This window comes from Camelus bactrianus, chromosome 5 (assembly GCF_048773025.1).
Source record: "Camelus bactrianus isolate YW-2024 breed Bactrian camel chromosome 5, ASM4877302v1, whole genome shotgun sequence".
NCBI classification, from domain to species: domain Eukaryota; kingdom Metazoa; phylum Chordata; class Mammalia; order Artiodactyla; family Camelidae; genus Camelus; species Camelus bactrianus.
The window spans coordinates 18,454,719-18,482,503 of record NC_133543.1 but is presented as its reverse complement, the minus strand read 5'-3'; the positions used below and the strand labels follow the sequence as shown (position 1 = coordinate 18,482,503).

At 47.8% G+C, this 27,785-nt stretch overlaps 1 protein-coding gene across 1 annotated transcript; it reads left to right on the top strand.

Annotated features, from left to right (window-relative positions):
- The first annotated feature begins 631 nt into the window (after positions 1 to 631).
- On the top strand, positions 632 to 27,785 carry MARCO (macrophage receptor with collagenous structure). Its single transcript, XM_010954609.3, has 13 exons — positions 632 to 903; positions 9,986 to 10,084; positions 10,898 to 11,119; positions 12,476 to 12,544; positions 15,399 to 15,497; positions 15,601 to 15,636; positions 16,128 to 16,199; positions 16,293 to 16,355; positions 24,111 to 24,155; positions 25,028 to 25,126; positions 25,636 to 25,680; positions 26,159 to 26,335; positions 27,519 to 27,785. Exons 1-13 carry the CDS (start codon positions 795 to 797, stop codon positions 27,647 to 27,649), a joined length of 1,266 nt encoding a protein of 421 aa, XP_010952911.2. The 5' UTR covers positions 632 to 794; the 3' UTR covers positions 27,650 to 27,785.

Genomic DNA, 27,785 nt, shown 5'->3' with positions numbered 1-27,785 from the left:
TCATAAGGAGTGTCTGATGTCGGGGAGATAGGAAAGGGGTTTCCCTTCTTTAAAAGCTCAGGTTTTACTGGGACCAGAGCCAGCACAAAGGCGCACATGTGCACACACACAGAGAACACGGGAAAGCTATGAGAGGAAACATCATTAAATGCTGAAATGTGTTGGGTAGAGCAGTGCTCCTCCAACTTGAATGTGTACATACATCACTTGAGGATCTTGTTAAACTGCAGATTTGGATTCAGTCTATACGGGGCGGGCCCTGAGACTCTGCCTTTATCAAAAGTTTCCGAGTGATACTGATGCCGCTGGTCCATGGCCCACACTTTGCACAGCAAGGATGAACTGTAAGGGTTGATGTAGGTCAAAGAAGGCAGGTTTCAGTGTGGGCTGGAGAGGTCCTAGGACAACTGGGTCTGGGATCATGGTGGGGCATGGACAGGCACAGGAAAGGGGGAGAAACATCCTTCCTGGAGTCATCAGCTCTCTGTTCTTAGGGGCCTCGGGGCAACGGGTGGTTTCAAAGTCCTGTGACTTGTGCCCCAAAGCCCACCCCTTAGCAAGCAGCTGCAGGAAGCAGGAGCTCCAAGAGTGAATAGCCCAGTTTTGAGAACTGCTTAATCCTGATCACATCAGGAAACATTTTGCAAATTCAGGCATCAGAGCCAAGGGAAATATATGTGCTCTACAAGCAGCAGCAGCATTGTTTAAAAGGGAACAATCTTTCCCCAAGTAGTTCCTCTTGAGGGGAGCATTTCTGCTGGCTCCAGAACTTTGGCCATCTATAAAGCATAGCAATGGAAAATGAGGAAGTTCTCAAGCAGGAAGAGCTCCTGGCCAGCAACGGAGCAAGAGCGGCTCTCAACCAAACCATGTTCTCTACAAGGGAGACCTTTGAAATTAATGGTAAAGTACTACTCCCCAGTAATGACATTGCCTGGCGTTGTGGTCTTTCTCTTGGCGACATCAGAATAACCAGCCAATAGAAAGTCTAGGTTTGTGGCGTAGACTGTCAACAATACATCCCTAGAATGTTTCCATCAGAAATTTGTGGAATACTGGTAATAGATGCTGTGTCTTTAGCATTCAGTTGGGTTTTTTTAGCTTTACAATTCCCTTAAATTGCATGTAAATACTTTCCCTTTGATTAATGTTAATGCTTATTAGACTCCCCTCCTTTTGCTTAGTGTCTCTTTCCGACACATAGGTTGTGTGTGTGATGAATTGTGTGATGAGAGGACAATGCAAAACAAAGGAGATGAAAAAGTTCCATGAAACTGAAGGCAGGTATCACATGTATTTAATGCAATTCCGTTAAAATTGCAATTCCATTCTTTCAGGTGACTTCTGTTAGAACCCATATGTTGCTTTGAGAGTGCATATGGTGTGGGCTAGGATATGTTACAGCTTCATAATTAGTTTGTCTTAGATTCAACTCAGATTTTAAAACTTCAGTCAACTCTGTTGTTTTATTTATTTAGTCAGGTGATGCATTGTTTTAAATCTTCTAGAATTTGTGGCATTTAAAGTCATAGGCGAGTGCTTTTAGAGGGGCTTTCTGATTTCTCATCTCAGAATATCCTCTTGGAATTGTCTTGTAAGTCAATCAGTCATTCCCCCTCCCAGTCTTTTCTGGAAGTTGTATGTGCAGGGATAATTGCAGCTCTGTCCCTTGGCCTGACTGTCTCATTCAGTGTCTGTACAGATCACTGGCTGGAATTTATGCGGTTACAAAGATGAGGAGTCTGGTGCTCTGCCTTTAGGAATTTATAGTGGGATAACGAAGAAGGCAGGAGTGTAAATGACTTTAATAACTGTTGGTGATTCAGAACTTTGGGGAAGGCAGCATTCTGGAGATATGACTTTTTAAGGTACTGTAAAGGTTCAAGCAAAGTCAGGTAAGTCAAGTGATCAAACATATTTGGCACCTACTACCTCCTGGCCACTGCACTCAGCATCGAGGAAACAGACAAGAACAAGCATGACTTCTGGCCTCAGGGAGCCCACAGTCCTGTTGCCATGGCAGCAGGCGATGACAGAGTGAGCTTATCCATCACTTGACTACTTCTATACAATTTATCACTGGCTGTGAGTGAGATTTGCACAGGACCTTATGGACAGATCTAACCTGGTGTGGGGCCCTGGAGGGCAGAGTTGAGACCTCTTCTAAAGCTTAAAGGATAAGGAGGATGAGTTAGAGAAAGGAGATGGTGACTGGGGCTAAGGTAGGGGACCACATGGTTATGATACATTCACAAGGAATAGTCAGGAAAAATACAAATAGCTCCATATTGTTGGGGCAAAATCAGGTGAAGAAACTCAGTGGGGATTGAGACTAGGACCAATTAATTGGACTTTATCCTGAGGGCAATGGGGAGCTTTGAAAAGGTTGATGTTGGGCTGAGAGGTAGTGATTTGCCTTTGCAATTATTCACTCTCAAGTGTAACCCAGACGACAGAGAGGAGGTTGGCAGAGAGGATGAGAGGCAGTGGGTATGTGGAAGGAAAAGAGAGAACACTCTGGAGAAATATTAGATGGCAAATCAGTAGGACTATAATGGGGGGGAGGTGGACAAGGCAAGTGAGGATGATGCAAGAGTCAAGGGTGAATCCCAGATTTCTGACTTGGGTTATAGAGGCCACTAACTAAAAATCTAATCCCGAACCAAATCGCTCCAGTTTGGATGGAACATTTTCCTAAATGCATTCACAACTTCCTGTCTCCTCTTACAAAGATCATGGAACATACGGACCTTTCTAGATGAGTGCCATTACGGACAGTAATCACTGGGAGGCTCTGGAACACAGGGGCCCCCTCCCTTGGGGCTTACTGAGATGAAAAAAACCTACTTGCTTCAGCACTAAATGGCTCCAGGCTTGTTTATCTGTCTGTCTATCTACCTATCTACCTACCTACCTAGATATCTGTTGGCTGAAGATTGCTTTAGTTTTCTAAAGAGCCTCCACATACTGCTGGCTCTTGATGCTTGAAGGTCCGACGAAATCCCAGGTCTTTCCTCCTGAACCAGTATCAGCCCCTCTCCCCTTCAACAATGGAAAATTTGAGCTTGAATGAGGGACTTCACGTTTGTCCCTGTTGGCAATAACTTTCTGGGATGTGATCCTTTCCACCTTCTTGAAAATATGAGCATTTGTCTGGCTCAGGTTTTCCTGTCGCTCTCCTGATGTGTCTGGTTTCTCAAATTCTGTTCCCACGTTGGCAAGCTCTTGCCAGTCTGTAGAATGTAATCTGTCTAGCCCTCTCGTCCAAAGCCCTCAACTATTTGAAGTTTCACATCTTTCTTCATGATATTTCTTCCCACCAATTTCAGTCTGAAGAGCATCCTACTTGACAGAGAAGACCCCAAGAAATATAAATAGAAAAGTTATAGGGCTTTTTGTTGTTCTTTGTTTTAATTAACATTAGACATTGGCCCCAGCTTTGAACATAGCTGTCCCTTTTTCCTATTTTAAAGTTAATTTTAAATATTCTGTTAACAAACCTTAACCCTGGAGTCCATTCAAGGTCAGCCTTGCTGATATGACTACTTTCATTCCATGCATTGTTCTGACTTTATTTTTTGTCATGTCATTATTTCTCAGCATTTTTTTTAAAACCTGGCTTTACCCAGAGGTGTCTTCTTTTTAACTTTATTGTGAAATAATTGTAAATTCACAGAAAGCTGCAAAAAATGTACAGCGAGGTCTCCGTGACCTTCGCCCATTTTTCCCCAGAGATAACATCCTGTGTAGCTATAGCACAATATGACAACTGGGAAACTGACATTGGTGCAACCCACAGAGCTTGTTTAGATTTCTTTAGTTTACTCATTTGTGTGTGTAGATAGAGATCATTTTTGATATTGGAGATTTGTGTCTTCTTTCTTTTCATCTTTGTCAGTCTTGCTAGAGCTTTATCAATTTTCTTGATTTTAGTCAAAAAAACAGATTTTTGCTTTCAATTTTCTCTTCTGTAATCTTATTTTAAATCTCATTGATTTCTACTTTGATCTTTATTATTTTCTTTTCTTCTATTGTTTAGGGTTTATTTTGCTCTTCTTTTCTAGTTTCTTGAGGTCAGAACTTAGCTTACTGATTTGAAACTTTTTCTCGTTTGTAATGTAAGGATTTGGTGCTATAAATTTCCCTTCTAGTGCTGCTTTAGTTGTATCCCATGATTTGATATGTTGTATTTTCATTTTCATTCAGTTCTGTTTCAAAAATTTTTCTTTGAGAATTTATGACCCATGCATTATTTAGAAGTTTAAAAAATTTTTCCAAGTGTTTGGAGATTTTTCTATTGTCTATCTGCTGTTGACTTCTATTTTTGATTTGATTTCTATGTTGATTTCGTTATTGTCAGAGACTATACTCTGTAAATTTTAATTTCTTCTACATTTTTTTGAGGTTTGTTTTATGACCCAGGGTATGATGTTAGTGACTATTCCATGTGTGCATGAAAAGAATGTGTATTCTGCTGTTGTTACATGGAGTTAGATCCTATTGGTTGATGATGTTGTTCAGTTCTTCTATAGCTCTTCTATGCCTTTGCTGACTTTTTTATCAATTGCTGAGAATGGGGTGTTAATGTCCCCAATTATAATTGGGATTTGTCCATTTTTCCTTTTAGTTTCATCAATTTTGCTTCATGAGAATAGAAGTTCTACTGTTTGGTTTCTTACAGGTAGCTGATACTTGGGTCATGCTTTTTCATCCACTTGCCCAATGTCTGCCCTCTATTTGGTATATTTAGACTATTTAGATTAAAGTAATTATAGGCATGTTAGGCTTAAAACTGCCATCTTATTTTGTATTTTCTCTTTGTTTCCTCTGTTTCTTATTCATCTGTTTCTCTTTTCTTTCCTTAATATGGTTTACTTGGACACTTTTTTAGAATTCCATTTTTATTTATTTATAGGTTTTAGAGGTGTATCTCTTTGAATAGTTTATTTAGTGGTTGCTCTGGGCATAGCATACATAAAAACTTACAGTCCACTGGTATCAACACTTTACCACTTTGAATCAAGTGTAGAAATCTTATTTCCATTTACATCCTTTTATCCTCTTCACTTTTAAAATGAATTGTCTGAGGTACTTCCTCTGTGTACACTGAGTACCACATCAGATAGTATTGTAATTTTTGTTTCAACTGGCAAATGTGAGTTTTAAAAATTGTAAGAAGGATGGTCTAATCACTACATGTTACCCATTCTTCTTTCCTTTTTTTCTGTTCTTCCTTCCCTTTTCAAGTGCCAAGCCTTCTATCATTTTCATTCTGTTGGAAGAACTTCCTTTAGGCACTTTTTAAAGGTAAGTTTACTAGCAATAACTTCTATTAGTTTTCCTTCATCTGAGAATCTCCATTTCCCATTCATTGTTGAAAGATGTTTTCATCAGATATATATTTCTGATGAAGTATATTTCGTTCAGCAAACAAAAAACATTGTGCTACTTCTGCTTGATCTTCATGGTTTCAAATGAGAAATTGTCTGTCATTTGAACTCGTATTAGTTTATAGGTAGTGTGTCATTTCTGTCTGGATGCTTTCAAGAGTTTTTCTTTTTCTTAAGATTTTTAATCTTCTTTTTCTCTAAACTTTTCAGGTTTTTATTCATGTGTGATGTATCTTGGTATGAATTTCTTTGAATTTACCATGTTTTACACATATCTCCTTCTTGAATCTGTAGGTTTATGTCTTCCAGCAAATCTGAGAAATTTTCAGCTATCATTACTTCTTTGAATATTTTTTTCAGCTTCACACTCTTTCTAGGACTTCAGTAATATGAGTATTATGTGTTTTTTTTATTGATCCACAGGTCTCTGAGGTTCAGTTTGTTGTTGATGGTGTTGTTCATTTTCTGTTTTTCAGATTGGGTAATTTCTATTATTATTTAATTCACTGATTCTTCCCTTTGTCATATTTATTACACTACTGAGCCAATGTAGTGAGGTTTTAAAATTTTAGGGGTGTTTTGGAGTAATACAACTTCCATTTGGTTCTTTTACATATCTTATAGTTTTGTGAGATTAAGAAATGTTTTATTTGTAATTACTCACTAAAGCATTTTGGTTTTGGCTGCTTTAAAATCCTTATTGAATAATTACAACATTGCTATTAGCTCAATGATAGGTTTAGGTTCAGGTTTCTTACATAAGCTGTTTAGGTTTATTACATAGATTCTGGCCCATTTTGTGGGCTATGTTTCCAGTAAAAATTTAATTTTCAGAGTCCTGACTATGTTACTCTGCCCTGCTTCATTCACCTGGTGCTATTGGTGTTCTTTCTTGCTCCCTGCTGCTGCTGCCTACAGGGGCAGAAGGTACCCCTCTACGTTGCCCAGTGCTGCTAGGTAAGGGGAGAGAGACATCAAACTCACTGGGCAAAGACCACTGCCCTGCTCACCAACAGCCCAGTGCTAGGGGTGGAGGAGAGGGGCTCTCGTTTGATCTCCACTAACATTACAGCAGGAAAGAAGTGTACCTACCAAGCTACCTTCTGCCACTGGGTGAGGGGTTGGGAGATGCCAAGCCTGGAAACTCTGGAGTTAGTGTGCATCCTTTTTTCTTCATTGAGCTCCTTCTTGGAATTGCCTTTTAAATTCCATCTGGAGCCATATTTTCACTGTGAGTCAGATACTAGAGCTGTCAAATTTCTAAAACCTACTTCCCTAAGATCTTCACCCAGATGCACCAGAGTTTACTCCAAGGAAGCTCATTCTTGCTCACATGAGGCTTTTTCTTTTTTTATTCTCTTCTCCCTTCCTCATTGGTCAAACCCAATTCTGAGTAGATTTTACTTCCTCTGTAACTTTTTCTACCCACTAAGAGATGAAATGATCAGCATTGAGGGTAAAGAATTTATCAGATCTTCCTTGTATGGAGTGAGTTAGACAAAGCCCACAGATTTGAAGTTCCCAGTTTCTAAAACACCTTGCCTCTATGCCAGGTGATAGCTCTGAATTAAAATGCCTTCTGGGCCTGAGTGGACATAACAAACCTCTCCCATCATAATACCGTGTGTGTTTTCCCTCTCATTATCCTTAGTCAGATGCTTACCCCATGGTCCTACCATCTAGTTTGAAAATATCTGTATCTTCCCTGCTGGTCCTCACCTCCACCTCTGACTTCTGTAATGCCTGTGTCTCTGAAGCAGTGTTTATCTTCCTATTCCCATCACATGTTATATTTCATCATGTTTATTGCTGTCTAGAAGACTGTATTCACAACATCCACCATCTTCTGTTAAATGAGAGGCTTCCCTTGTGTGTTGCCCATCCTCACCATGATGATTGTGTGGATACCTGAGATCCAAAGTTGCATTCTCAGTGCTCTCTCAGAACTCTAAATGGGCACTGTTCAACTCTGTGCATGTTCAGCACACAAACCTTGGCAGCCACTCGCTCATCTGGTCATCTATCCAGTTATCATCTTTCTAGCACACTTCCATCATCTTTCTAAGAAACTTCCAGGCCATTTGGAGGAGGTTCTGAGACATAGACATAGTTCAGGTTGCTCAGTGGTCACAGTGGATTAAGATACAGAGTAATGTCAGGAAGCAGAGTGAAGTCCCACTCAGCCCAGGGGAGCCAGAGTATCTCTCTTGGAGTAAGGAAGCTCCACTGTGCTCCCAAAGGATGAGTAAGAATTAGTCACACCACTCAGAATGACCATCATTAAAACGTTCATAAATGATAAAGGCTGGCTGGAGAGGGTGTAGAGGAAAGGGAACCTACCTTCCTACACTGTTGGTAGGAATGCAATTTGGTGCATCATTATGGAAAACAGTATGGAGATTCCTCAAAAAACTAAAAAAAGACTTACCATATGATCCAGCAATCCCACTCCTGGCATATATACAGAGGGAATCCTAATTCAAAAAGAAATATGCACCCCAATGTTCATAGCAGCACTATTTACAATAGCTAAGACATGGAAACAATCTAAATGTTCATTAACAGATGACTAGATAAAGAAGCTGTGGTATATTTATACAATGGAATACTACTTAGCCATAAAAAAGAATAAAATAATGCCACTTGCAGCAACATGGATGGACCTGGAGCTTGTCATTCTAAGTGAAGCAAGCCAGAAAGAGAAAAATACCATATGATGTCACTCATGTGGAATCTAAAAAAAAAGAGGACACTAATGAACTCATCTACCAAAAAGAAACAGACTCACAGACATAGTAAACAATCTTATGGTTACTGGGGGAAAGGGGGTGGGAAGAGCTAAATTTGGGAATTTGAGATTTGCAAATGTTAGCCACTAAATATAAAAACAGATTTTAAAAAAAGTTTCTTCTGTATAGCACAAGAAACTGTATTTAATATCTTGTAATAACCTTTAATGAAAAAGAATATGAAAACAAATACATATGTATAAGCATGGCTGGGACATTGTGCTGTACAACAGCAATTGGCACATTGTAACTGACTGTACTTCAATTTATAAAAAGTTGTGGTATATATTTACAATGGAATACTACTCAGCCATAAAACGAATAAATTAATGCCTCTTGCAGCAACATGGATGGACCTGAAGATCATCATTCTAAGTGAAATAAGCCAGAAAGAGAAAGAAAAATATCGTATGCTCTCACTTATACATGGAATCTAAAAAAAAAAGACACAAATGAACGTATTTACAAAACAGAAACAGACTCACAGACATAGAAAACAAACTTATGGTTGCCAAGGGGTAAAGAGGTGGCAAGGGATAATTTGAGAGTTCGAGATTTGCAGATACTAACTACTATATATAAAATAGGCAAATAGCAACAACAACAACAACAAAGAATTTGTCACACAGAAAGAAGGATGTGGGATTGGATATGCAGAGGACACACACTGCCGGAAGTCAGAAGAGTGCAACCACAGTGGCCTGGCCTGACCATTGTCAGTGTCCACGCGGAGGTGTGGTGTGGAGGCGTGGCTGTAGGAGAGCTGGCCGGCAGCAGGGCTCAAGGTGACAGCCAGGGAGCTGTCTTGAGGGCAGTGAGCTGAAGGGCTGAAGGCAAGGGAGCAACTCGACCAGGCTGCATGTAGGAGAGCTCACTCACATTGCTATGTGGGCCTGGATTCCAGGGGTACATGGGAAGATAACTTGCACTAGACTGAGCATAGCCAAGTGTCTTTAATGAATATCAAGCATCTATTAAAGGAAACAGTCAAATCCCTCTGTATCAAGAAAACTAGAGGGACGTCCATGAAAAAAATCATTCATCGCAGAAAGCAAGGTGCTATAATTGATGTGCAGTTGCAAAATGATATCATTAGTATAAAATTAAAGGGAGAGAAAACAAGTCTGTCTAGGAGTGTATGGGTTTGTAAGTTTCTGAGAGGAAGGCCACGCCCCAGAACGCTAACAGAGTTCACGTCAGCAGGTTAGAAGCTCAGGGGGTTAATTACAAAAGTATAAATCCTTGCAATGCTCTCCACATTGTTTGATAAATTATATGAAGCATGTTTTACTTTTATAATTTAAAAATCTGGAGAAAAAACAAAAAAACAAAGGCCTGGACAAGATTTCCAGATCTTGTCTTATAACCTAACAGGTTTTGTTTTGTTTTGTTTTGTTTTTTACTTTTCCAAACCTCACTCATTGGTTATAAAATAGGAACCATCCTCCTTCTCCCAGAGTTTTGAAATTGAAATAAGTGAATTCGTTGATTCACCTGATGAACATTGACTGAGTGCCCACCATGGCCAGGCGCGGTGCTGGGGCTTGGACCGTGGGCCAGGCTGCCGTGATACTTGGGTTGAAGATGAAACTTTTCCAGCTAAAGATATGAGCATGGGTGTTTTTTGCCCAGCCACACACGTGAGGGACTGACAATGGCATTTCTTGCCTTGTGGCCAGAAGGTGGATCACGCAGAAGATTTGGAGGTGGTGGCCTTTTTGGAGGTCTTATGAGGGGAAAGGGGCACAGGCTGGGCCCCTGTTCTCCATCCTCTGCAGCAGCCACCTTCTGTCTGGGTTGTTTCAGATCCACGTGCCAAGAAGAGAGGTGGGATGAACTGCATGGTCCCGGTGGTCATCTATCTGATTCTGCTCACCGCAGGCATTGGGCTGGTGATAATGAAAGGTAAGACATTTGGGTCCTCTCTGGTCCCCCTTGGGATGACAGTGTGGCCCCACCTCACATGGCTTAGGTTCAGAGGAGAGCCCTGGGGTCACCATTGCCCACCTGCTGAAAGAGAGTTCTCAGCCCCTGGACAGCCACAGCGGAGCGGGGCGGGGGCGGGAAGCAGAGAGCAGAGTATGTGTTGTGTGTGTGTGTGTGTTTGAGAGAGAGAGAGACTGCACGTGTGAGGCTGCAGTGCACGTCTGAAGCAGTGAACGATGCAGTGATTTCACACGGGTCTGCCACGTGCTTCTCACATCAAAGATTCCCAGCCTCTGAGTGGGAAGGACCGTTGCTGATCAGAGTGTTTCATTCGAACATGATTTTACTTTCAAAGTTCTCCCAGTCCAAATGGTTTGGCCATGAAACAACTCCATCAACAGACCATAAGCTCACTCAAGAATGCTGCGTACTCTGTTGTCATCAACACATCACATACATATTGAGGTCACACGTCATGAGGCCAGACCAGCAGATTAGTGGACATGCATTCACCCCAGAGCAGGCACAAAGCCCTTAACTGCATGAAGGTTGATCATGGACGCAGTGGGTACATCTCCAGGCTGAGCAGATATGTTCTATGGCATGCAATGTCATGTCTGAGGGTGGAGTGCCCACACACAAGATACAAAGTTCTGTGCTCATGTCAGTTCCTCACAATGCATGAAATGTGTGTTTCCCTATTCAGGACCTACAGAGTTATGCACAAGTGACACAGAATGTCAGGGCTTTAGTGACATCCCTAAAAGGATGCTGTGGGGGTTGGGTGTCCAGTTCTGAATCTGCAGGAGCGGCTCCGGCACCTGGAGAGTTACTATGACAATGAAACGCTGCTTGTGGAGGAGAGCCCATCTTCCTCTTTCCTCCAGTTGATGCCTGGCCCATCTCCGGTCAGGGGTGCAACGAAGCTGCAAGTCCTGCAGGCCCAGTTCATCCAGGTCTACAGCAGGCAGGAGCACCTACAGCGATGGGTGGACAACTTTACTCAGAACCCAGGTTGGCCCTTCCGCCCTGGCCTGGGACTCCTCAGAGAGGAAGGGAAAGGGGGGCGCTGCTTGTGCATGGGCAAGGGGGTCTTGGGGCCTTAATCCCTTTCTCTGGCAAGGACGGGGACTTCCCAGACCCTGGCCTGGTATGAGACCCTGGGGGCGAAGACAGAGAGGGGAGTAAAGGCCATATGGGGTGGGCATGAAGTTACAGGCCCCCTTGGGGGCTGCAGACAGGTCTCTGGGAGACGGTGCAGGCTGGAACCTAGGAACCAAGAACCCTGTCCAAGTGAGGGTGACCTCCAAAAGCCAGGGTCTAGAGCAACTGGCCGAAGGCCAGGTCTGAGTCACAAAGCCCTCAGACCGATCCAGAAGGTGCAGGAGGGCAGGTAAGACGGAGAGCCCAGGGCGGTTCCCAGGACCACTCCCACGCAGCCAACCAATGCTGGCCCATGGGAGGTGAGGGTAACAGTGGGCACCAAGCCAGTCCAGACAACATGTGGACCTTGGAGGGGGGAGGCCAGTGGACCTGCCCTTAGAGATGAGACCCCAGGGAGCTGCCTGGCTCCTTCCACCGCATGAGGACCCAGTGAGAAAGCGGCAGTCTGCAGCACAGCAGAGGGCCTTCCCCAGAACCTCACCGTGCAGGCCACTGATCTTGGGCTCCCAGCCTCCAGAACCATGAGACGTGAATGTCTGCCGTTTCAGGCCCCCAGTCTATGGTGTGTTGTGACCACAGCCAGAGTGGACAAAGACAGGATGAGCAAAGAGCCTTGTCCTGCCCCCCAAGTCCTTGGGGAAGGGAGTGATCTGACACATAGGCAGCAGCCATTGGTGCCACTTATCAGAGCCTGGGTGTGTTTTCCATGGTGGTCTCCACGTGGCCACCTCAGGACAGCCCTGCGTAACTGGTACATGACCCCCACTTCACCGACGAGGAAGCTGACGTTCCAAACAATGAAATGACACACCCGGGGCGCCCAGCTAAAAGGGAAGTGCTGTTCCTTGGCCCAGGCCCACCCGACTCAGCCGCCCTCGGAAGGCGTCATCTATATGGTTGCGTTTTGCCTCCTGGGCCGTGAGCTTCTTGTAGGAAGGAGCTCTGCTTTTATTTTCTTCTTTCCACACAGTTTTGGGGGGTCCTTCGTGCCCAGGGACACTTTGTTGAGTGAATGATGGCACTGTCACCCCACCTTGTCAGTTGGCACACTGGCGTCTCTGTGCCTATTCCTCAGGTCTTCCAGGTCCGGAGGGGCCCAGGGTGTACCCGCCCTCCCCTGCCTGCCAGGGTCACTGGCAGACAGCAAGCCAGAGAAACTGGCCTCTGTCGACAGACCCCGTAATTCTTTTTCTCCTCCTTGTCCAGGCTACGTTCTGAGTTCCTTTCCAGGACTCTCAGGACCCCGAGGCCCACCAGGCATCAAGGGAGAGGCAGGTGAGCAGGGGCTGGGCGTGCGCACTGGTTTACACAGCAGGCTATCTCGGAGCAGGTGCAGAGAGCTGCAGACACACACCCGCAGGAGCCTGAACGCTCAGTGGGGTCTGTGTGTGAGGGGAGCTACCTGGAGTGAGACCCTAGATGGGCTGGGGATGCTAGGAAGTACCTGCATCCCGGGCAGGACACCTAGGTGCGGCTGGAGGGGTGTGGACACTTCAGTCTCCTGCTTGGTGCTCAGAGGACAAGCCTGTGAAGCATCACTGGGGAAAGTCAAGTTCATTGGTCCAGACTCCAGAGTCTGACATATCTGCCTCCACCATGGACTGACTCTGTGACCTTTCTGAGCCTTAGTTTCTCGGTCTGCAAAATGGGAGTGAGAGTGCTCTAGAGGGTTACTGGGGAGTTAAAGATAATGATTCAAAGCCCATGATGGTCTCTCTCTTTTAGGCTGTAGCCTTATGCTGCCCAGCTACCTTACAAATGGCCATGGCATGGCTTGCTCAGAAAATGTGGGTGCTCAGCTGCACCCCCCAGAGGGGGAGGGGGAGATGCATCACTATTACAGTCTGTTCTCCACTTAAGACTCTCCAGCCTCCACTCCCCAGAGGGGTTGAGGCTGCTGAGTTGTAAAGATGCAAAGACAAACATTGCTAGAGAAAGAGCAGGATGAAAAGATTTGCACAGAAGGGGTAAATAAACAAGCCAACAGCCTCTCTCTAGGCCACTGAGACAGAAAGAGAACACTGCCCACTACAGGAGGGGAACTTGTTAGGAGGGGGGACTTTTTTTGGAGGAACTAATTTTTGGAAGCAATTTAATAGAAGGGACCCCCCTAGAGTCTAGTGTTCTAAGTCTCCAGGAGGGTTTTTCAGAGAAGGTTTTTGGCTGGAGGATGGGCAAAAAATAGGAGGAGAGTTTATGGTGCAAAGAGGGACACACAAAGTCACTCACGCTCCCACGTGCTCACACACACACGTGCGCAGGTACATTTATGCAGTACAGTCACACACACATGATCACATTCGTGCACGTGCTCACACATGCGCAGACACTCCCGTGCACACATGCACTCACATGCACTCACCACCCCAGGCACAAACTCAGTCACACTTGCACTTAGCTTTTGGAGCCAGAGCAGAGCAGAGTCACCCTCTGGGTGAAATTCTGGGGCCAGTGAGGGGAGATGCTTCAGTTTCACGTCTTCAGAAATCAGGACTCCAACCTACCCCTCCTCTTCCCAAATTTCCTTTTCCAAGATCACAAGATCTCTCTTACCCACTGCTTGTCCAATCCACTGCCAGCGGACAGGGCTAGCGGACCAAGTGAGACCCGCCCCCCCCCTAGTGGTACTGAGGTTTTCTGCCCTTTGTTCCAGCAGATGGGTAATGTCACAGTGGTGAATTTCCAGGGGACACATCTATTTCCCTCACTCCGCCTTTAGCTGTGATGGGAAAGGTCTGAAGTCAGACACAGCTGTGATTCCTTGAGAGCAGGTGCTGCCTCTAGAGGCGTGCTTTCGCGGGGACTGCTCTGCTGCCCAAGGCCGTCCCCTCTGATGGAGACATGGAAGTCATAACAATACAGACGCAGGCCCAGGCCAGTCTCAAGGAGCCTCATTAAGACACACAATAGCGTGATGGCTCTGGCTGGCCCAGAGCAACAGGACACTTACAAATTCTCCCGGGGAAAAAGTTCCTAGTCTTGTCTAAGAAGTGCCATTTGGCACAAGTGGATGTTCTGAATGACCAAGAACTTTGCTGTTTGCACCTGAGGCTGTTGTAAGAGACCTCAGCCGTAAGCAAGTTCTTTACGGCTGTTTTGTCTTTGGTCAAGGAATAACAATTCTTCAAGTCTCCAAGCCACCTCCAAGAATCTTATTCCCAAACCTTGAGCCTAATGTCACTCAAATCTCAGATCCAGAGAGTTCTGCGTGACACTTGCTTCTTTCCCTCCACTCCAGACCATATTGTCTACTTTCCTAATTGACTAGAGGGGCTTCTGGCATCCTTCTGTGTCCTCTCCAGCTCTGAAATCATGAAAATAATGGAACGGAGCCTTTTAATCAGAGTCCATCCCAATAAGCCAGCACCTGAGGGAGTTGCTTGGGATGGGACTCTGCTGATGGTGGAAACACATCGGCTTCTTAAGTCAGTGGGTACCAATGAGTGGGCTCTGCGTGGGGCGGCTGGGAAGTTTGGGAAGGGGTGGCCGAGCCTGCCCTGCAAGGAGCCTCCTTCAATTGATATTCACGGAGCAGTGGCAGAAAGGAGGAGGGAGCGACAGAGGACCAAGGAGGGGACAGGCTGGGACAAGCCTGGAATGCTGATGACAAGTGGAAAATTTGAAAACTTGGGCACCAGGGAAGCCCGTGGCTGAACCCTGGGGGACAGTGCTGCTATGCTTTCTCTCCATCAGCGCCTCAAAACTTCTGTTCACAGCATTTGGGATGTGCTTTCTGGAATATTCAGATTTCAGTTCAGGAAGCTTGAAAAATTAATTGCAAATGCAGACACTTAAATAGTTGTCCAGTACTGGTGGAGCCTGAGCTGTGGGCTATGGTCCCTCCCGAGGGGACCAGGGCACTGACCAGGGCCCTGAGAACCCGGCTTCTGGGACCTTCCGCTGCCCATCGGCAGACCAGGTCATCCATTTTTCAGGAGTCTAACTTTTGTCTCTGGGCAAAGGGGTGTGCTCCTTGAGGACAGCCATCATATCTTCCACTTCTGGGCACCACGCTGGGTCTCGGGGAATCTGAGTTTGGAATTTGGGCGGGACAGGAAGTGACAGAATTGGACTTAGAAGCCGGGTTCGCCTTCCTCCCATGTCTGACCACAACTCCTTGGTTTTTCAGGAAGAAAGGGAGATCCAGGCATGAAAGGAGACATGGGGGTCATGGGACCCCCCGGAGCCCAGGGGGAGAAAGGTGACTCCGGGAGGCCAGGCTTCCCAGGTAAAAGTCTGCACAGTTAGTTCTGTTGACCTGTGGATGTTCCCCTTTAGTCCGGTGGGCTGAGCTGGAGGCAAAAAGTCCTTAAAAGTCCTTCTGTATTTAGGTGTGGCTGGAATTCCTGGAATCAAAGGAAATCAAGGTAAGAATTTTGAGAATCTGACATCATTGCAGGTGCCACTGTCCCTGGGCAAAGTCAAGTTCAAGACCCGACTCTGTCTTCCATTTCATTGTAGTATTAATCCAGAGCCTCTGGGGTTTCTTAAAATAAACCCGGCCCCTCCGAAGAGGAACAGAGCAGCATGTGGAGGGCAGGCCTAATTGAAATTTCCATTTATAGTGTCCCGTGAAACAGGACACTCACACCTAGAGTTCCTAGTTAAGTCCATAAGCCCCAAACTCTGCAGCAGTGAATGGAAACAATTAACAAATTGCTGAGACTAATTTTCTTCCCACTAAGAGGGCCGGTATTAAGGCTTCTAAAGAGAGATGTTTTAAGCTGTTCAGGGAACATGTAAGTTGTTAGGGGATGCATGTGTCACTGCTGAAGACAGAGGTGTGTTTGTTGAGGGAATAGGCAGCCAGGCCCCCTGCCAACCACCCCCAGCCTTTCATCCATCACTTAACTTTTAGGACCACCTGGAGCGGCGGGATCCCCGGGAGCCAAGGGTGAGCCTGGCAGCGCTGGCCCCACTGGACCAATAGGTGAGGTGCTCGGTCGTATGGTGGGTGTGGGGAGTGATGTCTGAAGATCCGCCCCACCCAGCCCTTACACTCTCCACGGCATCTGTTGTCCAGGACCACCAGGAAGGCCCGGGAGCCCAGGAGCCGAAGGCATGAAAGGAAGCAAGGGGGAGACAGGTAACAGAGGCTGTGGATGGGTGGGCGAGTGGAGCTGCTGGGTGTCGGCAGGGAGGAGGACCATGTCCCAGCGGGCCCACCAGAAGGAAGCAGAGGGTCCCCTGTGCTCTGACCTCTGAGGTATGTTGATTAAGAGGGGCACTTTTGACTGCCAAGACCCTTAGAATCCAAGGCCCTGGGGCTGTTCTTTCTTTGCCAAGAGTCCCTGAGAGACCTTGAATGCCATGACCGAGCCTCCATTGTCAAGGAGAAGAGCGGGGCACCTGGCCCACACTGTCTCCTGGTCTGCCCAGCAGCTGTGTGTATAGTTTCCACTCTCTCCCGCTGACCCACAGTGGGGCCCCACGGGTCAGGGCTCTGAATTTGGGCAGCCAGTGTCAAGAAATTCCTTCTTGCACATTTTCCCAGGGGGGCTCAGGCTGAGAGGAGTGACCCATAGACCCACAGTCGTGAACTCACAGAGACTAGTCTATAAACCATCATGCAAACTTAGTCAAGGTAATAAACGATCACATCAATTTAGTCTAGGTTAGAAACCATCATACCAACGTGGTCTACTTTAGAAACCTCTGTGCTGATTTTGTCACTAAGGAAGTCTGGGCACCTGCAAAGGGATAGAAAGTCTGGGCCGCTGTTTTGGGGGCTGGGCCCCATGACACACAAGACCTGGTTCCTGCCCTCAGACGTGTAGGTCGGTGCCGGAGACAGGCAGACAGACCACTACCAGACAGTGTCAGGCCCTCCCTGCTGTGGGTTTTGCATGGAAAACCACCGCATGTCATTTAGCAAGCCAAGTGCAGGCTAGGAAGTGTTGTGGCCGGCGCAGGGCTGTGAGCACAGGCTGTGCGTCTTCCGAGGATGTCTGTGGACGCTCTGCTGCAGCCCCCGTGGTTGCCAGAGCAGGAGATCGTGCTTGAGTTGGACAACCCAGATGTCTTCACCCCAGAGCCATACCAGACCAAACCTCTCAGTTTTCATTGATCAAGCGGTCAACCGATGGACTGATCAATTGATCAATTCCTTAAACAAATGTGAATTAACTCCGTTAAATGCTTCAAGTTCACAGTGGCCCCTGGTGGGGGTAGGAAAAAGGTAGACCAGTGCAGGAGTGATGGAAGAGCTAGATCTGGGTCTTGGAGGATGAGTACAGCTTGGCCGTGTGGAGAGGGAAAGGCAAATCTGGGAGAGAGGGAACAGAGCAGGTGAAGTCACAAAGGAGTGAGGGAGGGCTCTGTGGGTTGATGTCCCTGGAGTCCAGGTTTGGGACGTGGTGGAGGCTCAGGATCAGGACCTCTGGGAAGAGAGGTGGGCAGGGCCACTTCCTGAGCCTTGGACTCTGGGACTTTGACCTTTAGGGATTTCCCTGAAGGTTATCAGGAGACACGGCACAGCTCCTACACCCACTGTCCTTCCAATCCATCCAGTCTCGAAGCTGATTTCCTTTTCACTGGTGGTGGGTCAGTGCAGGCAGGGGCTCCAATGCCTGATGCCATATAGATGCCACCTGAAGGCCACCAGCAAGGCCTTGCTTTCCGGAAAGGCTCCATCTTGATGTGGTGTTCAGGTGGCCCTGACTGGCTGGCTGCCTCTTTCCCACCTTACACTTCCATCTTCCCTGAGCCCAGATGTTAGGGTCTCTGGCTCCAAGGCCTAAGGCTGTCTTGCCCCTGAGTTTTCTTCTTGGCTTCATGCAGGTGATGCTTTTCTCCCTCAGTTACAAACTGGGAGTCCTTCTGCCTCACCCCCCACCATTGCCAGATTAATGACTCTTGACTAAGCAAGGGTATTGGGGATAAAACATGATTTTACCCACAACGGGCACTGTGCCCACTCCTCAAGCCCCTTGCCCGTGTCTCCCACTGTCTGAGGGTGGGGAATCTTAACTGCAATCTGCATCTTGGGAGGGTTTGCATAAGAGCAGCTCCCGCCAATGAGCATTTTCATGACAACCCAATGGGATAAGCACTCTGGTTAGCATTACTTTGCAGTAAGAGATGCAACCAAGGTTGGAATCCAGGCCTGGCTGGTCCAGAGCTTGGGGCAGCATCCATGATACTCTATCATGCTTCTTTCCTCCCCAGGCAGCCTGAGTGTCCCCACCCCTATCAGGGCACTCTGATGGGTGACACCTCCCTCCATCCTAGTCCAGGAAGGGTCAGAGCAGAAGCTGCAGCAGCTTCTCCCACTCTTAGAAGGAAGCACGAAGCTCTCAGGCCCTGTTATGGCTCTTCGTTGTCTGCCCAAGACCCCACCCCCATTTAAGCACAGAGCCCTTTGGTCCACAGTCTGGGAATCATTTGAAGTCCATTCTCGAGTCTCTGCATATCTGTTGAGCACTTGGATGGGAATCTCCATCAATCAGGCAAACTCTAAGGGTTATTCCTTAATTCTGGCTGCCCAAGTAAACGTGGTGAATTATATTTTTCAATCTGGGGCATGTGATGATCACAACTTATTTCAAGGTGCATAGATTTCCCACTCAAATCCAAAGGCTTGTCTTGATCAAGTAGCAGATGGTCCATGCGGACATCTCAGGAGGGCATTTCCATAGGACCCTAATCTGGCTGGTCATAGCCAGGGCTGTTTATCATCCCGAAGTCATAGGCTAATGAACTTTTGGAGAGGTCGGATTTCCGAAGTGGGAGAAGGAAGGGTGGGTGGTAAGTGAAAGGCAGATCTTCTCATTATGGAAGTTAATTTTCCATGTCAGGATTTTGGTATTCCCCAAACTAGAGATATTATGGTGTTCATTCCAGTTTTGATCATATCAAGCCAGTTTTTCAAGCTGATGCATTTCCCATTTTGTGAATAAAATCATGAATCTCGAAAGAGACTGTCTGTCTGCATGGGGTGAAAACAGAGAAACTACTGTGCATTAGCTTAACCCAGGTAAATAGCTGGATCTTGTTATTGTGCATAAATTACCAAAAAAGTAAGACGTCTTTTTATTATTAATGAGGCCTCTAGGCCAGGCACTGGGCTTGGGACCTGACTCCCATGGTCTTAGTTCATTGCCCCGCATGCCTGAGTTTCATCACCCCTACCTTACAGCTAAGGAAGCGAAGGCTCCCAGGGGGTCAAAGCTTCCCCTAGAGTCTCATAATTAATATACACTGAATCCAGGAGTTAATCTCAAAGTCTGATTCCAAAATTGCGTTTTTCTAAGTTTCGTTGTATAGAATAACATAGAGTGTAGGACTCGAGAAATCAGAATTGCCAGCACCTCCCTCCCCTGCCGTAGACTAAACCCCGACTGAGTCACCAAATCTTCCTGCAGTCGTGAACACTCAGGAGCCACACTCCACCCCATTCTGGGGGAATGCTTCCCCTTGTTCACACCCCTCGAGAAAGAAGAACCATCTCTGATTAAAGACGGTGAAGAGGAGACTCCTTCCATTCTTTTGGGAAGATAGACTGTATAGTTTATTTAAGTAAAGCATTATCACCCAGCGGAACTTTCTCTAATGGTGGAAGTTCCCTTCACTATTCACAAAACAGGGTTTATCAAACCCTCAACACTTGGGTTTTTTTCTAACCTTTGATCTTTCAAATGACTGCAAAATCATTTGATTTTGAAAAAAGAATATCTGCAAAAATACAAAACTAATTTTACATCTAAATCCCTTAGCCTTTTTGAAAAGTAAAGCTTGTTTGAAAGTGAGGAAGGGCTCGCTTCAACTTGGCATTTCTCTTGCCACCATTCCTACCTCACGAAATGATGTTAGAGGCAGCCAAAACATTTAAGCCCCAAGACACCAGTCTGATCAGAAATTCTGCATCTTAACAGCCTTTATGTCTAAAATAGAACAAGAATCAGAATTTTCTGTCCTTTTCTTTTTCTCTTGAGGCAAAGCCAAAGTGCAAATAACTTGAAATCTAATTTCTCATCTGTATGTTAAGGCTTTTTACTTTACAGATAAGCAACAATGAATAATCCGTAATAGCAATCAAGCCTATATCTTGAACATAATTTCTCAGGTAATTCCATTCCCATGTCTTAAGTACTGAGTTAGCCCAAGAGTTTATTCAATTCTACCAACTCATATTATTAAATTGCCACTTAGAGTTTTCCTCATCTCCTCTAAGTTTTGTAGAGACATCTGCAGAAGTCCACATGCATCCCAATTTTGGGTCCCAGCTTTTCATCTTACTTCTTGCCACACAGCTCAGTTTGTTAGTTATTAAATTAATCCTAAATTTGCTGCATTTAGTCTGTAAGTCAGGATGGTCTTTAAGGAAGTCTCCTAGTATCCTGGAAATTTCCACGATAAATTAGAGTCAGGGAACCCGAGCATCAACTTGGACTTGCTGCCAACTAGCTAGGCGATGGTGGATTGTCAGTACTTGACCTCCCGGGGCCTCAGTTTCCTCCTGTGTGAGGAGAGGTCTAGAGTCATATCCAGGTCCCTGCCAACTTGCCAGTACTCTGGGTTTGAAACAGGCAATTTTCCCTCCAAACAAGGGCATTCTAAGATTTTAGGCAGAACACCAGCTGAAAAGGAAGGCATTTGCTTTCTAACTAAACTATTTTCTTGGAAGAAAAATTATTTCTCTAAATAAGCACCTTGCAAATAAATATTTTGGGCCCTTGCAGCTTGATCAGTCTGTGATACCCAGGGAATCCCGGTTTGCTTGTGGTTAAGAGGACAAACCCAGCACTCGTTTCCTTCCAGTGCAGATTTACAACATGCACGTCTAGATCATAGTCTTCAGGTATTTCTCATTTTCCCTGATCTGATCAAGGATGCTGCCTTGATTTATAGTGAATTAATTACTAGTCCCTGGATTAACGCACAGCCATCTCAGAGTCCAGTGAGGCCTGGAGACAAGTTGCACAAAACCTAATTCCAGTTTCCTCCCCTTGAAGAGGGGAGTTTTGAAGACAAAACCAACACCTGTCAAAGACATCTCAGAAGGCATCTTATCAAGGGCCAATGTGTTCTGGAAGAGCTCAGATGGGGCAGGAGCCAGGAGTTCCTCAGAGACAGGAAGGCTTTTTGGAGAAGGCGGGCTCTGAGCTGGTCCCTGACAACTGAGTGAGATGTGTTTAGGGCACTCAAACCATGGCCCCCAGTCCAGCAGCAGCAGCAGCACCTGGGAACTTGTTAAAAATGCAGATCCCCTCCCTGATGCACTGAATCAGCATCTCTTGGGAAGTTGTTTTTTAACAAACCCTGTGCAGGAGATTCTGACGTTCACTCTAGTTTAATTACTGATTTTTAAGAGTAGGGGATGGGCGAAGGCTGGCTGAGAGTGTCTCTGGAACCAGATGGACAGACCAACTGACACTTCAGGAAGGAGTGAGCTGGCATTCTGGTGGAACACAGGCAACCACAGTGCCCAGTGGGAGGCCAACCCTGGGTCCCACCCCAACTTCACCACAAACTTCCTGTGTGACCTGGGATAAATCACCTAGGGTCTCTGAGTGTGGACTTTCTTCTTTGTAACGAAGGAAATGGCATGACCTTGCAGGGAAGCTGGAGATGTATGTAGAGCCCCTGGCATGGTGCCAGCCACGTGCAGGCAGCAGCAGGAGGTGAGCGGCTGGAGGAAGGGTGTAAGAAATGAAGTGGAGAAGGTCCGGCCACTGGGACCAAGGACCTAGTGAATAGGGGCTTCCTTAGGGTTCCTCTCTGGATAAGTTCCTGTTTGTTATTTGGTGCTTTGAGGACAGCTGAAGAGGGACACTTCTTTGGGAGGGGGGCAATAAGGGGACGTCACCATGCCTAAGGTCCCTGAAACTTGCTTCTGGAGACAGATTCTTAAGACAGCGATTTGTGCAATATGGCGCCCTCTACGATGTGACAGAGAGGATCAAGAATCTAGATATGGACCGTTATTTTCAATTTAACAACCAAAGACGTGTTTCTGAATGTGGATCCTCCTCCCTAATCTTGACACCTGCAATTCAGATGCCACTTCTGAATTGCCACCTCTGCTGGGCGACCTCAGGTCAACAGCAAATATTTGGGTGGGGCGGGGCTTGCCCAGAGCTCATGCAGGGGCTCCAGCGCCAGTGTCCCAAGCACTCCTCCTCACCCCACCCCACAGAGCGCAGACAGACACATGCAAGCAAGGTCCCCGTGTACCCATTAGCAAGCACCTGCCAGACACAAGGCTCAGTACGTGACACAGATGACTTCATTTCAGTCTCACAACCACCTCCAGAGGCAGCCAGGAGACTTGGAGGAGAAAGGAGAGGCTCAGGGAGAGGCTCAAGGTCACAGAGGCAGACGCAAGCCCAGGCTATGTGACCCCAGCCACCGTGCTGCCTGGGGAGGGAGTCCGTGGTCCATGGGTGAGGCCAGAGAAGGCTGCATGGTGGGCGACATCTGACATCCTAGCAGGGTTCACAGGCTTGATCAAGTTTCTCTGGGGTATCAAAGGGGTGAGGGTCTCCGAGAGAGACCAAAGTATACACTGATGGCCCGGGGATGAGCTGGGCCCTGCCTGCCAAGGTCTGACATTGAAGGTCCCTCCAGCTTTTAGAAAAAGCTTTCCGAGCCTCAATCCTCTCCTCATCCCCAAAATGAGAGGCAGAGCTAGTTGCCCTCTCAGATCTTTCCAGGGCTTCCTGTCTCCCTCGGTGCCCAGGCCCGCAGCAGCAGCTCCTCGGCCCTCTGCCCCTCCTCCCTAGGCAGCGCCCGGTGGGCCATCTGAACAGCTGCCGGGAGCAGGACTTCCTTGCTTGTTACCCCAAGAAAGGATCCTGAAGAGGCCAGCTGGGCTCCCTCACCCGCCCTGCACTGACCAGCAAGCAGTAGGTGCTCAGAAAAGTCAGGAATTGAAGGGGGAAGGCAGGAACTTCCCCCAGGCAATTGGCAATGAGAGTAACTGAGTTCCTTGTGGTTTCTGGTGGTCATGAAATGGGTGGGTCTCTGGTTAAGGCTGGGCTGGCGCCAGGGGAGGACACCAGACAACAGCATGGTGGTGAGCGCATTCCTGCCCTTACCCTCCAGCCACTGTTGCTTGACAGTCAATAATGTGCTTTCACTTCCCCAATTTCTTGTCTTGGAGAGTCTTCTTTCTCTAAAATAAAAGCAACACTGGCACCTAAATTTGAGAGACCATGATGTTGCTAAACCAGTCAAATGCTATCCCACAGTGACCCAGCATGGTGCTGGGAGCAGTGGGCCTTCCATGTAAACTAGTGAATAAAGGGAGCAAGGAAGGAAGGAAGAGAAGGAACTTCCACACACCAATGATTGCAGTGCTTCTGTTTCCATTTTCTGGACTGAAGACCCTTTAGCCACAAGAATCTTTTGCTATACTGGGGGCCACAAGGAAATAAACCAATAAACGCCATGGAATATCTACTGTGGGTGAGGGCCCTCAAAGCTCCTGGTGGCCACTGAGTCCCCTCTACAGTCCATTAGAAATAAAAATAACTTTATTTTCAAAACCTCTCTCAATTCTTTTCCAATAAAATGCAACAGGGAGGAAAAGGATTGGACTTAGACACCAAGTCAGGTTATTCCTGGACAAGGAAGGCGAGCCAGTGAGTCCGGGGTTTGTCTGTCTGTCTAACGTAGACTTTCATCCAATACATTTCCATTTCACCCCAACACGCGTCCCCATTTATCTGCAGTCTGTCTCCTTTTATGCTCTGCTGAAGAGGCTTTAAACAATCCTGGAGAACCAATGTACCTTTCCGCCTGCATTAATCAGACAAAAGGTAGAGGTTGTCCAAGATTAAAAGTGTCTAATATCTAAGTTTTATTATCTTCTCCCCTTTTTTTTGTATTTTGATCTTAGGACTTCAAGGACAGAAGGGAACAAAAGGAGACTCGGGAGTTCCAGGTAAAGGGCCGGCTTTATTTTAATTTCTCACCACGATGACTGGAAGGTCTGGAGCTCCAAGAGTGGTCTTTTTAACCGTAGTGACCTTCCCCTAGAGTGGCCCAGCCCAACGCCAGGCTGTGGCTGAGCATCCAGGTTCCTCCGGTGAAACCTGGGGAGCGGAGTAGACAGGGGAGCGGGCTGAGCGGGTAAAGAAGTTCAGGAAAGCTGCCCCCTGGTGGTGTCTTTAGGCAGTGCAGCCGCAATGGAGCAGGGTGACCCTCTCTGGGTCCCAGGTTGGTGGCTCTGGTCCATCTCCCTCTTCCCTTTGACCCCCCCCCCCCCAAGGCCACCAACCCTCTCAGCCTGCTCCTCCCGCTACTCTTCCCCATGGACTCTACCGTCCTCCTCGGCCCCGCCCTTGCCTGTGGTTGGCTCCTGCGCGCTTGACACAGAATTCCTAGTCTTCTTTGCCCGCCCTACCCTGATGAGCGCCAAGCAAGCAAGACTCCTGGGACGTATTTCCTGAGCAGTCTTTCTTCCTCCAGAGCCAGCTATTCCTATTCTAACTTACTGAAGGAGAAATTAAGGCCTAGAAACTTCCTAGCAAATTCTCCCAGAATGGGAGACGCGACGTCGTCCGAGGAGGACCGGCCACCTCTGGAATTCTGTTGGCCCTGTTCACCTGCGTGTTCCCACCCTGGGAGGCGGGGCATCAGGGCAGCACCCCGCCCCCAACCCAGGCTGAGCAGCCAGACAGCCCGCAGACATGGGGGAGGTCGGGGGGTGGGGGGGAACCTGGTAGTCAGGGACAACTCGTTCATCAAACGCCAAGGCCCTTGGCTGCCTTGGAAAGCAGAGCGTCTGACCAAGGGGGTCTCGCTCCTCTCCAGGCCTCGTGGGCGCGAAGGGAGAGAAGGGGAGCCCGGGCCTGGTAGGCCTCAGGGGTGAACCCGGACCAGCTGGCCAGAAGGGACAGCCCGGAGCGAAAGGTAAGGGCTTGGTTTCTGACGTGAGGGCTTGAAGAGAGGCCTGTGGCAAGGGGTTGGGAGCGTCCAGAACCAGAAGGGTAGAGGTTTAGCGGCTCTGTGGACTAGCCCCGGGCTGGGTCCGCCCTTGGCACCGAGCCTGCAGAGGTGAATGAGGCACAGCTGGGCACTCAGAGAAGCAGGCAGGTGACCCTGCACTGGCGCCACGACCAGCCAGGTCCCCGATACCCCGCAGCCTCTGTGACTGACCGTAGCAGAGGCTTCCCCACTCTGTCTCTTAAAATGTCCCTCTTGAATCTCACTCCAATCCTTCCTGCTGTGACTCAGGCCCATGGCTTCTTGCTCAGCCATCGGGACTCCTGGCACAACCAGTCCCCATGATGCCAGGTGACCAGCAAAGCTGGAGGGGGAGAATCAGACCCCCCGCCCCTCCTCCCCACTGCTGGCCAAGGAGGGTGAGGGGGTCCTGGCTGGGTTTCCATCAAATTGTGTGGTTTTCCTCCTCATAACAGGGTCTTCTGGGCTGCAAGGAGAAAAGGGACAAAAAGGTCAAAAAGGTAACTGCCCTTTCTGCCCTCTTTCCTGTGTGTTTTAGAGGCTATTCTGTACTGGAGAACTGCCTGTGGTCAGGGAGAGGGGCCTTGGTTCTCAGATGCCTCATTTGGGGGAAAAGCTGATGGGCTTGTCCGGGAATAAGCCTGCCTCAGGAATAAGCCTGCCCCTGGCAGAGAGCCACTGGGCAGGTTTTCCTTCCTTCCATCCTGCCTCTCTTCCTTCTTCCCTTCTTTCTTCACCTCCTTTTCTTCTCAACTTTTCTTTCTCTTCTCTCTACAATGCAAAGCTGGATTTGCCAGCTGTAGAGGCAACTGCTCCCACGGCTTCGTGCTGCAGACCCAGTTGCACAGGTCATGCGGGTGCCGTCCCCGTTTCTTTCCCCTAACCCTGGAACTTTCCAAAATGAAAAGGCAGAGTCTGCATCCACGTGAAGCCCTAGGTTGCTTCCCTCACCATTCCCACGGGTGTTCTGTCTCCCAGGCGAGTCCCTGATGTCTGTCAGGATTATCGGCTCCAGCAACCGAGGCCGGGCTGAAATTTTCTATAATGGTGCCTGGGGGACAATCTGTGATGATGGCTGGGACAACCCAGATGCCACGGTCTTCTGCCGCATGTTGGGTTACTCCTCCGGAAGAGCCATTTCTGGTGTGGCAGCCGGTAAGTGAATCAGTGCCCCTCAATCAAGAGCCTCCTTCCTGGAGGTGCTGACGCGGGCCCCCTCGCCTGGTAGGCTGCTGGCACCCTTGGGCTGCAAGTGACTCAGCGTGTTTGGGTTAAAAGATAAGGATTGGTTCAAGCCACTGAAAAGTTCATCAGTTCAAGGCCCCCAGTTTACATCCAGGAGAAAGGCGACTCTCTTCCCTGAAGGGACAGCGAAGGCTTAGTTGGGTCACTGTCCATCCAGCCTCGAAGCCAGAAGGCCACGCGTCCTAAGGTGTTTATGAAGGATGCTCTCTGAAGGCTGGCTGAGGAGCTGGAGCTGGGCGAATAGAGAAAAGCTGCAGGGCAGGGAAACACAGTGTTCATTCCAGCTCTCTGGGGACCTGGGCAGCTCACTCTGTGATCATCTTGAAGAAGAAAGTGCGAATGGAAGAGAAAAGGAGTCAGAGCAGGGACTTCCTAAAATCAGTTCTGAAAAGATGTCCTGGGCTGCTGGAGACTCAGCTCTGCCTGGCAGCAAAAGGTTCAGACTTTCCACAAAGGAGTTAAGTCCCCAGGCTGAGTGAGACCAGTTGTTCGGGCACAGAGCTGACCTGGCCAGTTTCTCCTGCTCCCACCCCAGAATGCTCTCTGACCTTACCTCCTGTCCCCCGAGCCCAGCCAAAGTGCATACCTGCTTTTTAATCTGAGTGCAGTTGGCTTATCAGACTCCTTTAAAATACACATTTTCCTTACAAAAATTAAGCCTATATCAATTGTCACACAGTCATGTAAATCACCGGAAGCAAATAATGCAGTGATCCCTCTGAGCTCTTGATTTAAATCAATATATCAGAAGGAAGGGGGGTTGAGGAAAGTGTGAATGCTTAAGAGCAGGGGACTGGCCCAGTTTCAAAGGGGTTTGAGGAAGAGATGAACAGAGGGAGATCCCTCAGAGGAGATTTCAAATCCACCTTGGATTACATCTGAAATGTTTGGATGAGGCTTTTGTCAAAGGATGGAAAGCAGAAGGGAGGCAGAGTCATTGTGGGAGCAGACCAGCCGTCAGCACCGTGGCCCTGGGTGGGTGCGGGAGAGATCGGTGGTCCCCCTCCCTGTGGAAGCCCCTGAGGACAGACGGGCCACGCTGCGTGGCCCCTAACCCCATGCTCCTCTCTCCTCTTGCTTTCCCTGTATCTAGGCTCTGGGACCATCTGGCTGGACGATGTTGCATGTCGAGGGTCAGAATCGACCCTGTGGAACTGCAACAAGAACAATTGGGGCTCCCACAACTGCAACCACAATGAAGACGCGGGTGTGGACTGCAGCTGACCCCGCAGCCCGTTCACAGCTCTGCTCGCAAGGTGTCCACAGGCAAGACACTGTGCTCTCTGAGGGGCTCCCAAGAGCTGGCTGAGCAGCCACTGGGTGGGCTCGCTAATAAAGCTCAAAGCGCTATCTGGCACCA

What these genes read in the sequence shown, in the direction of transcription:
- MARCO (XM_010954609.3), top strand. Translation starts at nt 795, where the DNA reads ATGGAAAATGAGGAAGTTCTCAAGCAGGAAGAGCTCCTGGCCAGCAAC. An exon ending in AGGAGACTCGGGAGTTCCAG is followed by an intron (nt 24,156 to 25,027) that starts GTAAAGGGCCGG and finishes GCTCCTCTCCAG; the next exon opens with GCCTCGTGGGCGCGAAGGGA. An exon ending in GGGACAGCCCGGAGCGAAAG is followed by an intron (nt 25,127 to 25,635) that starts GTAAGGGCTTGG and finishes TCCTCATAACAG; the next exon opens with GGTCTTCTGGGCTGCAAGGA.